Here is a 17,453-nt window from a genome sequence, read left to right on the forward strand (position 1 = left end):
CCCGTGGACTGTGGCCCACCAGGCTGCACTGTCCATGGGATTTTCCAGGCAAGAATACTGGAGTGGGCTGCCATTTCCTGCTCCAGGGGATTTTCCCAACTCGGGGATCGAACCTGCATCGCCTGTGTCTTCTGCACTGGCAGGTGGATTCTTTACCACTTAGCCACCTGGGAAGCCCCCGAGGGTGTGTGGGCTTCAGTAATTGTGGCCTGCAGGCTGTAGTTGAGGTGCACCAGCTTTCGTTGTTTTGCAGCCCGTGGAATCTTCCCCAATCAGGGGTCAAATCCATGCCCCCTGCATTGGCGGGTGGATTCTCATCCACTGAGCTCCCAGGAAGTCCAAGAAATATAATTAATTTTTATTACTCTAAGATTGCATCCTTTAACTTGCTAAACCCTCATGTATTTCTGTAAGTCTTTTTGTAGATTATTAAGGGTTTTCGATGTGGACAATCACATCCTTTGTGAGTAGAGATGATTTTATTTCTTCAGTATGCACCCTTTTATTTGTTATTTTGTTGCACAAGATGTGATCTTAAGTATGATGTTGGAGGAATGTAGAGAGAAGACACCTGTGTCTTGCTCCTGGTCTCAGAGGAAAAGCATTCAGTCTTTTATAAGAATCCTCATCAAAATACTAGCAAACTGAATTCTGCAACAAATTAAAAGAATTGTACACCATGAACAAGGGGGATCTCCTGCCGGAATGCAAAGGGTGGAAGGAGTGATATGAAAATCAATGAATATAACACACCACATTAGTGGAATGGAGGAGGAAATACAGAATCATCTCAATTGATGCAGAAAAAGCACTTGACAAAATTCAACACTTTTTTTGATAAAAACACTCAACAAACTGAAACTAGAAGGAAACTGCCTCAACATAATAATAATAATAAATACCCACAGGAAACATCACACTCAGCATTGAAAGACTGAAAGCTTTTCTTTTAAGATCAGGAGCAAGGCAAGGTTGCCCACTTTTGCCACTGCTATTCAGCAGTCCTGGGAGTTCTAGGAGAGCAGCTGGACAAAAGAAAAAATAAAAGGCATTTAAGTTGAAAAAGAAGAAGTAAAATCATCTCCGTTCAAAGATGTTATATGTATATAATCCTTATATGTACAAAATCTTAAAATTCCATACCTACACACAAAACCATTACCACTCATAAGTGAATTCAGCAAAACAGCAGGATACAAAGTCAATATATAAAAAACTAGTTGCATTTCTATACACTACTAATGAATAACCATAAAAGGAAATTACAGAAATGATTCCATTTAGAATATCATAAAAAAAGTAAAATACTTAGGAATTAATCAAGGAGGTCCAAAACTTTTACAGTGAAAACTATAAATCATTGTTGAAAGAAATGAAAGAAGACATAAGTAAATGGAAAGCCACCACATATTTTTGGATTGGAAGCTTTAATATTGTTAAGATATCATTACTACCCAAAGCAATCTATATATTTAATGCAGTTGCTATCAACATCTGGATAACTTTTTGCAGAAATAAAAAACACTCATTCTAAAATTCATATGGAATCTTAAGGGACCCTGAATAACCAAAAAAAAAAAAAAAAAAAAAACCAAACCAAAACAAAAACCCCGAAAAAGAACAAAGCCAGAGGGATCCTACTTCCTGATTTCAAAATTCACTACAAAGCAACAGTAATCAAATAGAGTGGTCCTGGCACAAAGTCAGACATAGAGATCAATGGAAGACAATACAGGATCCACAAATAAACCCTCACACATTAGGTCAAATCATTTTTGACAAGGGCATTAAGTCCATTTACTGGAGAAAAAGACAGTCTTTTCAACAAATGGTTCTAGGGAAACTGGATATTCACATGCATAAGAATGAAATTAGATCCATACCTAACATCATACACAAAATTTACTCAAAGTGGACCCTCAATCTAAATGTAAGACCTGTACCTCTAAAACTCTTTGAAGAAAAAAGGGACGAACCTTCACCCTTGAATTTGGCAGTCATTTCCTGGATATGACACCAATGACACAGTCAACATTAGAAAATAGAAAAACTGGACTTCACGAAAATTTTAAATATTTTTCATCAAAATGTCGTATCAACAGAGAACAAAGGTAACCCAAAGAAATGTGAGAAAACATTTGAAAATCATATATCTGATAAGAGACTGATATCCAGAATGGATAGAGGACTCCTAAAACTCAATAACAACAACCAAAAACCTAACTCAAAAATGAGCAAAGGGCACAAACAGACATTTTTCCAAAGAAGACATACAAATGGCCAATAAGCACATGAAAATATACTCAATATAACTAATCATTAGAGAAATGCAAATCAAAACTGCAGAGAGGTGCCACCTGACACCTCCTAGTATAATGACCATTTATTTTAAAAAAAAACATAAATATTGGTGATACTGTGAAGAAACTGGAACACTTGTACACTGTTGGTGGGAACGTGAACTGGTACAGCTACGTGGAAAATCAGTGTGATGGTTTCTCAATAAATTAAAAGTAGAATTACTGTATGATCCAGTATTTCTACTGGGTCCATGCTGAAAAGAATTGAAAGCAGAATCTTGAAGAGATATTTGGGAAACCACATTCATAGAAGCATTTTTCACAATAGCTGAAAAGTGGAAGCCATTCAGGTGTTCACTGATAGATGAATGGATAAGCAAAATGTGGTATACACACAGAATGGAGTATTATCCACCCTTAAAAAGGAAGTAAATCTGGCACTATTATGGATAAACCATGAGGACACTATGGTAAGAAAAATAAGCCAGTCACAAAACGACAAATATGTTGAGGTTTCACTTACATGAAGTACTTTAGAGATAAAAAGTAGAATGATGCTTTCCAGGGGCTGTGAGAAAGGAAGTATGCGAACTGTCGTTTAATGTTTATAGAGTTTGTTTTGCAAGATAAAGAGTTCTGTGTTTGGATAATGGTGATGGTTACACAAGGTTATATATGTATTTAATAACGCTGAACTGTACCCTTTAAAGTGGTTAAGGTTGTAAACTTTGTGTTATGACTATATTACCTCAATAAAAAAATTTTAAAAAGGCTATCAAGGCATGAAGAAACATGGAGGAAACTTAAATGCACACTACTAAGTGAAAGAAACCAATCTGAAGAGTTTCCATTCCTGATGGTTCCAAGGATATGACACTCTGGGAAAGACACACTATGGAGTCAGTAAAAAGATCAGTGGTTGCCAGGGGTTAGCAGGGAAGAAGAGATGAATAGATGGAGCACAGAGGATTTTTAGGGCAGGGAAACTGTTCCATAATGTTTATAGGTGTTATAACACTGTTCCATAGGTGTTATAATACATTTATCAAAACACATAGAACTTAGCAACAGTAAGAGTGAACTCTAATGTAAACTATGGACTTTGGGTGGTATTAACCTGTCAGTGTAGGTTTATCCATTATAACAAATGTAGCCCATTTGTAACAAATGCGTCAAATCACAAGATACTGATGGTGGGGTAGGCTGTGCATGTGTGAGGATGGGGATACATAGGAGCTCTGTACTTCCCACTCAGTTTTGCTTTGAACCTAAAACTGACCTAAAATACAAGATATATTAAGTTGATACAGGACAATTCAGGAGATCTCAAACAAGGAGGCTGAGATGCTGGACTTGAGGAGGACAGCACAGGCCCACCTGGGAGGGAAAAGAAACAGAGGGGGTCTCACAGCTGCCCAGCTCCCCACCTCGAGAGTGATTCCAGGTCCCAGGCCAGAAACCCAGATGGAGTGCCATGGATTTAAGTGAGTGATTTAAAATTTAAGTGAATTTTGGTTATTTGTGTCTTCGAGGAATGAGTCCATATCACCTTAATTGCTTATTGCATTCCCTTTTAATATCTGCAGGGTCTGTGCTAATTTCTTCTCTTCCATTCCCACTATTTTATCTTAGAGTTGAGGCAATCCTTCGGAAGAGCCAACCCATGTCCTGAGAATTATGAACATTTCCAACAAGCAGGTGGGAGCAGGTCCTTTTAAGGCTCTCTTTCATCTCTGTGAATCAGTCCAGCTAAGTTTATGAGTTTTCCCAGGCTCAGCCTCACACCTGTTTGCTTATCATTTCTTAGGGGACACTAAAGGGAGATCCTCCGTGGACAGGGGAGTTCCTCAGAACAGCCCTCTTCTCTCTGGCACCCTGGCTCCAGACACCAGCTGCCCCACACTGCCCCCATATCGCAGTCCAGCTCTAAAACTGAGGGATCCATGGTGCTCCACCTGGGTTTCTGGCCTGGGTCCTGGAACCACTCTTGAGGTGGTGAGCTGGGCCGCTGTGAGGCCCACTCTGTTTCTTTTCCCTCCCAAGTGGGCCTGTGCTGTCCTCCTCAAGTCCAGAATCTCAAGCTCCTTGTGTCCTGACCTTGTGAGCTGTCTGGATCAGTCAGGTGGGAAGGTCATCCAGGCCCTCTCACCTCACACGGTTAGAGCAGGCCTCCCCCACCACCACATTTCTGCTAAAAGTGCAGACCCACTGGTGGAACAAAAGGGGTGACCCCAGCCACATGCACGTTATGTTATGTGGGGTCCTTGGGCCACCCACATGGAGCGGACTCAAGGGGCCAGTTGGCCCATATGTTTCAAGAGGGCAGGAACAGTCCAGGGAGCCTGAGAAACCCCTAGACCATGAGAGGTCTGCAGGGGACGAGCCGCGGGCCAGGGCCAGAGCAGGCACTGACTTCCTGGAGAAGTGGGAGCCCCACCTGGGGACCCTACCCGGAGGAGTCAGGCCCCTGCCCTTTGGGGTCTCAGTCACTTACTGCCAGGGGTTCCCCTGTGACTCAGACGGTGAAGAACCTGCCTGCAGGAGATCCAGGTCGATCCCTGAGTCAGAAAGATCCTCTGAGAAGGGAATGGCAACCCACTCCAGTATCCTTGCCTGGAGAATGGCGTGGACAGAGCAGCCTGGAGGGCTGCAGTTCATGGGAGTCTCAAAGAGTCGGACACGACTGAGTGACGTACACACTCACTCACTGCCAGAGATACGCGCAGCTGGAGGAGACTAGTGTCAGGTCACAACTGTGTGTTTCCTTCCACCCCTAAACCCACCCCACCAGAGAATCACATGAAGGGAGCAGATCAGGTGATGAAGTGAATTTATTTATCCAAGTGCCTGAGGGATCGCTGACAGGTTGGAAGTTGAGGCCAGGTGACCCAGAGAGAGGACCTGGATGCGTAGGGGGGCAGGTGACGCAGAGACAGCTGGAGGCGACTCGTGGGAGGCAGGAGCCCCAGGAAGCCTTGAGGTCGGGGTTCCTGGGGCAGGAGTGAGAGGTCAGTTGTTCAGGACAGTGGAGACATTGGGGATGCTCTCCTTAGTGAGGGCAGCCACCCAGCACAGGTCGGGACAGAGGATCAAGTCACAGGCGGGACCTGAGCCTGGCTGGCTCTGGGGTCACATGCCAGGTTAGCAGCAGGGCTCTGAGGCAGGGACGCAGCAAGCAGGGCGGGAGCACGCAGGCCGGCAGAGCAGGGACACAGAGGAGGCCGGGCGGCAGCAGCTGGGCTGGCAGGAGGAGGTGGGCACACAGCAGGCGGGGCGGCACACGGGCCGGCAGAGCAGGGACACGGAGGAGGAGGGTCTGCAACTGACCGAGGAGCAGGGGTTGGGCTGGCAGCACAAGGAGGCTGAGCAGGGGGAGGACTCACAGCACACGGGCCTGCAGCAGACAGGAGTGCAGCAGACGGGCCTGCAGCAGACGGGCTCGCAGCAGACGGGCCTGCAGCACACGGGCCTGCAGCAGACGGGCCTGCAGCAGACGGGCTCACAGCAGGCCTGCTGGCAGGGGGAGGAGGTGCAGCAGGAGGGCTGGCAGCTAGACTGCTTGCAGCCCAAGGCCAGGCAGGAGCTGCTGCAGGCTGGCTGGCAGCAGGGGCTGGACTCGCAGCTCACTGGGGCGCAGAGGAGGGTCAGGCGGGGGGCCGGGGCGCAGCAGCTGGGGGCGCAGCAGGGGGGCTCGCAGCAGCTCTCTGGACAGTTGTAGCTCAGGTCGCTGGAGCAGACGGACAGGGTGGAGGTGGCCATGGTGGAGGCGGTGGGGCTGGAGGAGGGTTTGAGTGTGTGTGAGTGTGTGAGCTGTGTGTGTGAGGTGCTTGGGGATGCAGGGCTTTTATACCTGGCCCCTGGCTTGTGTTGTCCCCACAGGAGACTCCCAGGCCCTCCCTTCCTTGTTGGGGTTGAGAGCTGGCTGCAGGAGCCCCTCATTAGTGCTGGCGTGGTTTCCACAATAGTTTTCACTCATTAAACCTGTGAGTATAAATATCCCATGTTGCAGCATGTTTTCCCATCTCTCCGTTGTTTGGCTCCAGAAAAGATATAGAAAATATCTGAGGTAAGATCCTAAAGGAAATGAACCCTGAATATTCATTAGAAGGATTGATGCTGAACTTGAAGCTCCAATCCTTTGGCCACCTAATTCAAAGAGCTGACTCATTGAAAAAGACCCTGATGCTGGGAAAGATTAAAGCAGGAGGAGAAGGGGACAACAGCGGAGGAGTCGGTTAGATGGCAACACTGACTCAATGGACATGACTTTGAGCAGGCTCTGGGAGATGGTGAAGAACAGGGAATCCTGTTGTGCTGTAGTCCATGGGGTCACAGGAGTGGGACACGACTGAGCAACTGAACAAGAGGAACAATGCTGAGTGAGGTTTAGAGGTGAACATGTCTCTAATTGGTGAATTTAGATGTCCCAGCTCTCCTGTTTGAGGTGTCTGTGTTAGTCACTCAGTCGTGTCCGACTCATTGTGACCCCATGGGCTGCAACCCACAGGCTCCTCTGTCCATGCAAGGATTTTCCAGGCAAGGATTCTGGAGTTGGTTGCCATTTCCCTCTTCACTGTTTGAAGTACAGTACTTTAAATATTATTTTCACTTTTACACATCTTAAAATTTAGGTGTAAAGTGACATGTGCATGTCTGTAAAATACAAGTGGTCCAGGGGATGTGACCGTGGAACCAGGTGAGGGTCATATTCAGCAGGGGCTGCTGGGAGATCCTGGCACCCCACCTCCAGCAGCTCTCTGTCAGTAGGAGGCATGGTGAATGGGACATCCAGTCCCCTGCAGCCCAGGCAGTGTGCCTGAGAGGAGCGTTAATGGAGCGTGGTGATACGTGGCATCTGTTAGGAGACCTCTTCAGGGAGTAGCGCTCACAGGTGTCTGAGTCAGGGGCCGCGTTCATCAACCTTTCACCCAAACCCAACTATTCATAGCACACCCTGTGCACCCCACATTTCTCAGCCGAGCAATCTGCCCCTCTTGCCGAGTTTGTCTTCCTCAAGCTTGATGCCCTGAAAGACTCAGAGAGAGGGAGGGTCTCCTCCTGGAGACCCCACGTGTGAGCAGCAGAGACTCGAGGATGCGAGGCAACACTCAAAAGTAAAGCTCAGGCAAGAGTTGGTTTTCCTTGTGGATACAAGAAGATGTGGTCCCAGGGAGCCTGAAACAGAAAGTCAGTAAGGCTGACTCTGGGGAAGACAGTGACATCTGAGCAGTGGTCATCACGGTGGCCCTGACCACAGCTGTGGGGTCAGATGACACTGTCTGAGCACCTGTTCTAGGCCAGGTGGTGATCTGAATGCTCTACACCTGCCAAGTCACTTGATTTCACATCCACTCAGCAAGGAAGTTTCTGTAAATAGATGAGGAAACCCAGGCACAGAGAACTTAAGGAACCATCTCCAGGTCACACAGCCCAAAGTATCATGACTGGGACTGGAAGCCAGCCGTCTGTACATAGGATCGAGGCTCTTATCCAGGCCTTCCCCCAGGCCTATTTCAGTGCTAGATGCAGAAGGAAGCATGTGTCCAAGGAAATCTACCACAAGGCAGCTGTGCTGAAAATTTACAACAGAGGCGGGAAAGAGAAAACTTAACCCCTCAGAAAATCAATTCTGTGGTTTTCAGCACAGACACTGCTAGTTCCTCCAAACCACAGAGGTAAAGTATGCATGCGTGCTCAGGGGCTCAGTCATGCCTGACTCTTTGTGACCCCATGGAACTGTAGCCCGCCAGGTTCCTCTGTCCATGGGATTCTCCAAGCAAGAATACTGGAGTGAGGTGCCACTTCTTACTCCAACAGAGTGTAGTGAAAGTTGCTCAGTCGTGTCTGACTTTTTGCGACCCCATAGATTATACAGTCCATGGAATTCTCCAGGCCAGAATACTGGAGTGGGTAGCCGTTCCTTTCTTCAGGGGATCTTCCCAACCAGGGATCAAATACAGGTCTCCCACATTGCAGGCAGATTCTTTACCAGCTGAGCCACAAGGGAAGCCCAACAGAGGTAAAGCATAAATCCTCAAATATGATGAGAGAAAATGTAGTAAACAGACCATGTGTTTCGCTGACACCAAACATGATCACTCAGTTGCTAACAGGGAAGAAGGAAGAGCTAGGAAAAGACAATAAAGACAGGGCTGAACACGAGCCACTCTGAGCTGAGTGCACCAAGGTGCATGTGTTTGGACTGGAAGGGCCTCATGAATTCAAGAGCATCGGAATTTTAGAGCCCACCATAAACATACATTCAGATAGTTCAGTCCAGTCGCTCAGTCATGTCCGACTGCGACCCCATGGACCACAGCACGCCAGGCCTCCCTGTCCATCACTAACTTCTGGAGTTTACTCAAACTCATGTCCATTGAGTCAGAGATGCCATCTAACCATCTCATCCTCTGTCGTCCCCTTCTCCTCCCGCCTTCAATCTTTCCCAGCATCAGGGTCTTCTCAAATGAGTCAGTTCCTCACATCAGGAGGCCAAAGGATTGGAGTTTCAGCTTCAGCATCAGTCCTTTGATGAACATTCAGGACTGATTTCCTTTAGGATGGACTGGTTGTATCTCCTTGCAGTCCAAGGGACTCTCAAGAGTCTTCTCCAACACCACAGTTCAATAGCATCAATTCTTCTGCACTCAGCTTTCCTCATAGTCTAACTCTCACATCCATACACAACTACTGGAAAAACGATAGCTATGACTAGACAGACCTTTGTTGGCACAGTAATGTCTCTGCTTTTTAATATACTATCTAGGTTGTTCATAATGTTGTCTTCTAAGGAGTAAGCGTCTTTTAATTTCATGGCTGCTATCACCACCTGCAGTGATTTTGGAGCCCCCAAAAATATAAAGTCAGCCACTGTTTCCACACTTTCTCAACCTTATGCCATGACGTGATGGGACCAGATGCCATGATCTTTGTTTTTTGAATGATGAGCTTTAAGACAATTTTTTCACTCTCCTCTTTCACTTTCATCAAGAGGATCCTTAGTTCTTCTTCACTTTTTGCCATAAGAGTGGTGTCATCTGCTTATCTGAGGTTCTTGATATTTCTCCCAGCAATCTTGATTCCAGCTTGTCCTTCAGCCAGCCCAGCCTTTCTCATGATGTACTCTGCATATAAGTTAAATAAGCATGGTGACAATATACAGCCTTGATGTACTCCTTTTCCTATTTGGAACCAGTCTGTTGTTCCACGTGCAGGTTTAACTGTTGCTTCCTGACCTGCATACAGCTTTTTCAAGGGGCAGGTCAGGTGGTCTGGTATTCCCATCTCTTCAGAATTTTCCACAGTTTATTATGATCCACACAGTCGAAGGCTTTGGCATAGTCAATAAAGCAGAAATCGATGTTTTTCTGGAACTCTCTTGCTTTTTTGATGATCCAGAGGATGTTTGCAATTTGATCTCTTGTTCCTCTGCCTTTTCTAAAACCAGCTTGAACATCTGGTAGTTCACAGTTCACGTAGTGTTGAAGCCTGGCTTGGAGAATTTTGAGCATTACTTTGCTAGTGTGTGAGATGAGTGCAATTGTGTGGTAGTTGGAGCATTCTTTGGGATTGCCTTTCTTAGGGACTGGAATGGAAACTGACCTTTTCCAGTCCTGTGGCCACTGCTGAGTTTTCCAAATTGGCAGTTTTTAAATGAATTGAATGAAGGGAGCTCCATCTCCAGGCAGGAAAAATCGGCCTACAGTCTGGGCTGGAGATGAACTATTACTGGGCGGACCCCCGACCTTTCCCACCAAACAGTGAAAGGCAAGAGTTTCAAGGGAAACACTGGGGACTGAAGCTGACGTTTCCTATTTTCAAATTATTACATCTTTCTCCTGCATTGGCAGGCCAACTCTTTACCGCTAGTGCCACCTGAGAAGCCCATTATATCATTCTCAAGTAAAGAGAACGACAGTGTATTTTCACATAAACAAGAGCTTGGAAAACACTCTACGCATGTTTCCCTCTTGGAGAAACATTTAAAGAGACAAGACAAATGAGGGGCCTCCCCTGGAGGTTCAGGGGTTAAGGATCCATCTTCCAGTGCATGGGGTGTGGGTTCAGTCGCTGGTCAGGGAGCCAAGACCCCACACGCCCTTTGGCCAGAAAAACCAAATCATAAAAAAGAAGCAACGTGGGAACAAATTCAATAAAGACTTTAAAAATGGTCCAGGTTAAAAAAAAATCTTAAAAAGAAAAACCAGAAAGAAAGAAGACAAAGGCCCAAGTGAGGAAACATACAGGAACACGTGGGGAATTGGGCAGGTGTAGGTGAGAAGGAGAGGAAGAAAAGTCTAAACAGCCAGAGCGATGGGTTCAGTTGGTCACACACAGTCTGATCCTTCCCAGGCAGTGACCCTGATGAGGTTCTGATACTTCATCATTATCAGGTGTATTGAGACGCTAAGCTTTGGATTGTTGTTGGTGGTCAATCAGTAAGTGAAGTCCAATTCTTTGTGACCCTATGGACTGCAGCATGCCAGGCTCCTCTGTCATCCACTATCTCCCAGAGTTTGCTCGAATTCACACCCACTGAGTCGATGATGTGATCTAAGCATCTCACCCTCTGCCACCCGCTTCTTCTTTTGCCGTGAATCTTTCCCAACATTAGAGTCTTTTCTAATGACTGAGATCTTCACCTCAGGTGGCCAAAGAATTGGAGCTTCAGCTTTAGCATCAGTCCTTCTAATGAATATTCAGGCTTGACCTTGGTGTCCAAGGGACTCTCAAGAGTCTTTTCCAACACCACAGTTCAAAAGCATCAATTCTTTGGTAAGTTTTACATATTCAAGGCAGATGTTTATTAAATGGGGTCTCCTTTGTCCCTAGTGAGGCCCCGTGTTCCCAGTGTGCAAGCCTGGGGCTTGAACATCTGCCTCACTCCCCTCCATCACTCACTTCATGCAGGGTCTACAGGTGAGCAGGATGCTCTGGACTGGAGGCTGCAGTAGATCTATGGCCACAGGACACCCAGGCAGTGAGGAGCAGGGCGTGGGGAGCCGAGCCTGATGATGTTACTGTCCTGGACGCAGCTCAAGGCCAGGTTTCTAACCCAGCCCAGCCCACTGTCCACAACAAAGGTCTTTCCCAGGGTTTGACCAGATATGCACTCCAGGCACAGAGATGGCATGACAGTGACTTTATTTGTTAACAGTCAGATCCCTCACCTAGGTCAGGACAAAATCATGACCAACAAGGATGGAGAGCAGGATGCTGGCTGAATCTCAGGGCCTGGAGGGAACCAGGAGCCAGCCTAGGTGGCTACTAGGAAATTCTGGGGCACAAGGAGACCCCAGACTGGGCTCAAGGCTACAGAAGTTTCAGGTGAAAGTCAGCATTGGCCCTGGAAGGAATTGGCAATGTGCCAGGTCAGCAACAGGGCTCCGGAGCCAAGGTTGGGAGGCAGCAAGCAGGGCGGGAGCATGCGGGCCGGCAGAGCAGGGACACGCAGGAGGCCGGGCGGCAGCAGCTGGGCTGGCAGGAGGAGGCAGGCACGCAGCAGGCAGGGCGGCACACAGGACGGCAGAGCAGGGACACAGAGGAGGAGGGCCTGCAACTGACCGAGGAGCAGGGGTTGGGCTGGCAGCACAAGGAGGCTGAGCAGGGGGAGGACTCACAGCAGACAGGTCTGCAGCAGACAGGCCTGCAGCAGACAGGTCTGCAGCAGACGGGCTCACAGCACACGGGCCTGCAGCAGACAGGTGTGCAACAGACAGACGTGCAGCAGACGGGCCTGCAGCAGACGGGCTCACAGCAGGCCTGCGGGCAGAGGGAGGAGGTGTAGCATGAGGGCTGGCAGCTAGACTGCTGGCAACATGAGGAGGTTGAGCAGGGGGCGGCTTCATAGCACACAGGTGTGCAGCAGACAGACGTGCAGCAGACGGGCCTGCAGCAGACGGGCTCACAGCAGGCCTGCTGGCAGGGGGAGGAGCTGCTGCAGGCTGGCTGGCAGCAGGGGCTGGACTCGCAGCTCACTGGGGCACAGAGGAGGGTCAGGCGGGGGGCCGGGGTGCAGCAGCTGGGGGCGCAGCAGGGGGGCTCGCAGCAGCTCTCTGGACAGTCATAGCTCAGGTCCCTGGAGCAGACGGACAGGGTGGATGCGGCCGTGGTGGAGGCGGTGGGGCTGGAGGAGGGTTTGAGTGTGTGTGAGTGTGTGAGCTGTGTGTGTGAAGTGCTTGGGGATGCAGGGCTTTTATACCTGGCCCCTGGCTTCTGTTGTCCCCACAGGAGACTCCCAGGCCCTCCCTTCCTTGTTGGGGTTGAGAGCTGGCTGCAGGAGCCCCTCATTAGTGCTGGCGTGGTTTCCACAATAGTTTTCACTCATTAAACCTGTGAGTATAAATATCCCATGTTGCAGCATGTTTTCCCATCTCTCCGTTGTTTGGCTCCAGAAAAGATATAGAAAATATCTGAGGTAAGATCCTAAAGGAAATGAACCCTGAATACTCATTGGAAGGACTGATGCTGAAGCCGAAGCTCCAATCCTTTGGCCACCTAATTCAAAGAGCTGACTCATTAAAAAAGACCCTGATGCTGGGAAAGATTAAAGCAGGAGGAGAAGGGGACAACAGCTGACGAGTTGGTTAGATGGCAACATTGACTCAATGGACATGAGTTTGAGCAGGCTCTGGAAGTTGTTGAAGGACAGGGAAGCCTGTTGTGCTGTAGTCCATGGGGTCACGGGAGTGGGACACGACTGAGCAACTGAACAAGAGGAACAATGCTGAGTGAGGTTTAGAGGTGAACATGCCTCTAAATTGGTGAATTTAGACGTCGCAGCTCTCCTCTGTTTGAGGCACAGTACTTTTAATGTTATTTTGACGTTTACACATTTTAAAATTTAGGTGTAATGTGACATGTGCTTGTCTGTAAAATTCAAGTGGGATGTGACCACATCCAGGGGATGTGACCGTGGAACCAGGTAAGGGTCATGTTCAGCAGGGGCTGCTGGGAGATCCTGGCACCCCACCTCCAGCAGGTGCTCTGTCAGTAGGAGGCATGGTGAATGGGGAATCCAGTCCCCTGCAGCCCAGCCAGTGTGCCTGAGAGGAGCGTTAATGGAGCGTGGTCATACGTGGCATCTGTTAGGAGATCTCTTCAGGGAGTAGCGCTCACAGGTGTCTGAGTCAGGGGCCACGTTCATCAACCTTTCACCCAAACCCAACTATTCACAGCACACCCTGTGCACCCCATACTCCTCAGCCGAGCAACCTGCCCCTCTGGCTGGAGTTTGTCTTCCTCAAAGGTGATGCCCAGAAAGACTCAGAGAGAGGGAGGGTCTCCTCCTGGAGACCCCACGTGTGAGCAGCAGAGACTCGAGGATGCGAGGCAACACCCAAAAGTAAAGCTCAGGCAAGAGTTGGTTTTCCTTGTGGATACAAGAAGATGTGGTCCCAGGGAGCCTGAAACACAAAGTCAGCAAGGGCTGACTCTGAGGGAAGACAGTGACATCTGGGCAGTGGTCATCACGGTGGCCCTGACCACAGCTGTGGGGTCAGATGACACTGTCTGAGCACCTGTTCTAGGCCAGGTGGTGATCTGAACGCTCTACACCTGCCAAGTCACTTGATTTCACATCCACTCAGCAAGGAAGTTTCTGTAAATAGATGAGGAAGCCCAGGCACAGAGAACTTAAGGAACCATCTCCAGGTCACACAGCCCAAAGTATCAGGACTGGGACTGGAAGCCAGCCGTCTGTACATAGGATCGAGGCTCTTACCCAGGCATTCCCCCAAGCCAACTTCAGTGCTAGATACAGAAGGAAGCATGTGTCCAAGGCAATTTACCTCCAGGCAGCTGTGCTGAAAATTTACAACAGAGGAGGGAAAGAGAAAACTTAACCCCACAGAAAATCAATTCTGTGGTTTTCAGCACAGACACTGCTAGTTCCTCCAAACCACAGAGGTAAAGTATGCATGCTTGCTCAGGGGCTCAGTCGTGCCTGACTCTTTGTGACCCCATGGAACTGTAGCCCGCCAGGTTCCTCTGTCCATGGGATTCTCCAAGCAAGAATACTGGAGTGAGGTGCCACTTCTTACTCCAACAGAGTGTAGTGAAAGTTGCTCAGTCGTGTCTGACTTTTTGCGACCCCATAGATTATACAGTCCATGGAATTCTCCAGGCCAGAATACTGGAGTGGGTAGGCTGTCCTTTCTTCAGAGGATCTTCCCAACCCAGGGATCAAATACAGGTCTCCCGCATTGCAGGCAGATTCTTTACCAGCTGAGCCACAAGGGAAGCCCAACAGAGGTAAAGCATAAATCCTCAAATATGATGAGAGAAAATGTAGTAAACAGACCATGTGTTTCGCTGACACCAAACATGATCACTCAGTTGCTAACAGGGAAGAAGGAAGAATTAGGAAAAGACAATAAAGACAGGGCTGTACACGAGCCACTCTGAGCAGAGTGCACCAAGGTGCATGTGTCTGGACTGGAAGGGCCTCATGAATTCAAGAGCATCTGATTTTTAGAGCCCACCATAAACATACATTCAGATAGTTCAGTCCAGTCGCTCAGTCATGTCTGACTGCGACCCCATGGACCACAGCACGCCAGGCCTCCCTGTCCATCACTAACTCCTGGAGTTTACTCAAACTCACGTCCATTGAGTCAGAGATGCCATCCAACCATCTCATCCTCTGTTTTCCCCTTCTCCACCTGGCTTCAATCTTTGCCAGCATCACGGTCTTTTCAAATGAGTCAGCTCTTCGCATCAGGTGGCCAAAGGATTAGAGTTTCAGCTTCAGCATCAGTCCTTTGATGAACATTCAGGACTGATTTCCTTTAGGATGGACTGGTTGGATCTCCTTGCAGTCCAAGGGACTCTCAAGAGTCTTCTCCAACACCACAGTTCAATAGCATCAATTCTTCTGCACTCAGCTTTCTTCATAGTCCAACTCTCACATCCATACACAACTACTGGAAAAATCATAGCTTTGACTAGACAGACCTTTGTTGGCACAGTAATGTCTCTGCTTTTTAATATGCTGTCTAGGTTGTTCATAATGTTTCTTCTAAGGAGTAAGCGTCTTTTTATTTCATGGCTGCTATCACCATCTGCAGTGATTTTGGAGCCCCTCAAAACAAAGTCAGTCACTGTTTCCACACTTTCTCAACCTTATGCCATGAAGTGATGGGACCAGATGCCATGATCTTTGTTTTTTGAATGATGAGCTTTAAGACAATTTTTTCACTCTCCTCTTTCACTTTCATCAAGAGGCTGCTTAGTTCTTCTTCACTTTTTGCCATAAGAGTGGTGTCATCTGCTTATCTGAGGTTCTTGATATTTCTCCCAGCAATCTTGATTCCAGCTTGTCCTTCAGCCAGCCCAGCCTTTCTCATGATGTACTCTGCATATAAGTTAAATAAGCATGGTGGCATTATACAGCCTTGATGTACTCCTTTTCCTATTTGGAACCAGTCTGTTGTTCCACGTGCAGGTTTAACTGTTGCTTCCTGACCTGCATACAGCTTTTTCAAGGGGCAGGTCAGGTGGTCTGGTATTCCCATCTCTTTCAGAATTTTCCACAGTTTATTATGATCCACACAGTCGAAGGCTTTGGCATAGTCAATAAAGCAGAAATCGATGTTTTTCTGGAACTCTCTTGCTTTTTTGATGATCCAGCGGATGTTTGCAATTTGATCTCTGGTTCCTCTGCCTTTTCTAAAACCAGCTTGAACATCTGGTAGTTCACAGTTCACGTAGTGTTGAAGCCTGGCTTGGAGAATTTTGAGCATCACTCTGCTAGTGTGTGAGATGAGTGCAATTGTGCATTGTGGAGCATTCTTTGGGATTGCCTTTCTTAGTGACTGGAATGGAAACTGACATTTCCCAGTCCTGTGGCCACTGCTGAGTTTTCCAAATTGGCAGTTTTTAAATGAACTGAATGAAGGGCAGCTCCATCTCCAGGCAGGAAGAAACGGCAGACAGTCTGATTAAAAATGAACTATTACTGGGTGGACCCCAGACCTTTCCCACCAAACAGTGAAAGACACAGAGCTTCTGGGGGTATACGTGGGACTAAGGTGATTTTTCCTATTTTCAAATTAGTACATCTTTCTCCTGCACTGGCAGGCCAATTCTTTACCACTAGTACCACCTGAGAAGTCCATTGTATCTTTCTCAAGTAAAGAGAACAGCAGTGAATTTTCACATAAGCAAGAGCTTAGAAAGCACTCTATGCATGTTTCCCTCCTGGAGAAACATTTAAAGAGACAAGACGAATGACAGGTCTCCCCTGGAGGTCCAGGGGTTAAGGATCCACCTTCCAGTCCATGGGGTGTGGGTTCGGTCCCTGATCAGGGAGCCAAGACCCCACACGCCCTTCGGCCAGAGAAACCAAATCATAAAACAAAAGCAACATGGGAACAAATTCAATAAAGAGTTTATAAATGGTCCAGGTTAAAAAAAATCTTAAAAAGAAAAACCAGAAAGAAAGAAGACAAAGGCCCAAGTGAGGAAACATACAGGAGCACGTGGGGAAATGGGCAGGTGTAGGTGAGAAGAAGAGGAAGAAAAGTCTAAACAGTCAGAGCGATGGGTTCAGTTGGTCACACACAGTCTGATCTTTCCCAGGCAGCGACCCTGGTGAGATTCTGATATTTCATCATTATCAGGTGTACTGAAATGCTAAGCTTTTGGATTGCTGTTGTTCAGTAGCTTTGTGCACATGCCTTATTGGTTCTTTCTCTGGTGAACCCTGACTCACACAGGCTCCCAACATCACTGCATGTGGCTCTCAACATCCACACCTCTGCACACAGAGGAAAGCACTCACAGTCATGTCCAGGGCACTAGAGAACGGCTGGCACCAGCCTGTCTGACACTGTTTCTGGAGTAAGCTTTACGTATTCAAGGCAGATGTTTATTAAACGGGGTCTCCTTTGTCCCTAGTGAGGCCCCATGTTCCTAGTGTGCAAGCCCGGGGCCTGAACATGTGCCCCTCTCCCCCGCATCACTCACGTCATGCACGGTCTACAGGTGAGCAGGATGCTCTGGACTGGAGGCTGCAGTAGATCTATGGCCACAGGACACCCAGGCAGTGAGGAGCAGGGCGTGGGGAGCCGAGCCTGATGATGTTACTGCTCTGAACCCAGCTCAAGGCCAGGTTTCTAACCCAGCTCAGCCCACTGTCCACAACAAAGGTCT

At 47.9% G+C, this 17,453-nt stretch overlaps 3 protein-coding genes across 3 annotated transcripts in view; all 3 read right to left on the minus strand.

The window, feature by feature from the left end:
• Positions 1–17,453, minus strand: part of TSPEAR (thrombospondin type laminin G domain and EAR repeats) — a 161,733-nt gene that overhangs the window by 47,011 nt on the left and 97,269 nt on the right. The gene's annotated exons all lie outside the window — the stretch shown is intronic.
• LOC139034827 (keratin-associated protein 10-8-like) lies at positions 5,114–6,092 on the minus strand. Its single transcript, XM_070466870.1, has one exon. The coding sequence runs from the start codon at positions 6,057–6,059 to the stop codon at positions 5,442–5,444; it is 618 nt and encodes a 205-aa protein (XP_070322971.1). The 5' UTR covers positions 6,060–6,092; the 3' UTR covers positions 5,114–5,441.
• LOC139034701 (keratin-associated protein 10-8-like) lies at positions 11,477–17,272 on the minus strand. Its single transcript, XM_070465912.1, has 3 exons — positions 17,268–17,272; positions 12,171–12,378; positions 11,477–12,062 (listed from the first exon to the last, which is right to left on the minus strand). Exons 1-3 carry the CDS (start codon positions 17,270–17,272, stop codon positions 11,673–11,675), a joined length of 603 nt encoding a protein of 200 aa, XP_070322013.1. The 3' UTR covers positions 11,477–11,672.

The sequence above is a fragment of the Odocoileus virginianus genome, chromosome 4 (genome assembly GCF_023699985.2).
Source record: "Odocoileus virginianus isolate 20LAN1187 ecotype Illinois chromosome 4, Ovbor_1.2, whole genome shotgun sequence".
NCBI lineage: Eukaryota > Metazoa > Chordata > Mammalia > Artiodactyla > Cervidae > Odocoileus > Odocoileus virginianus.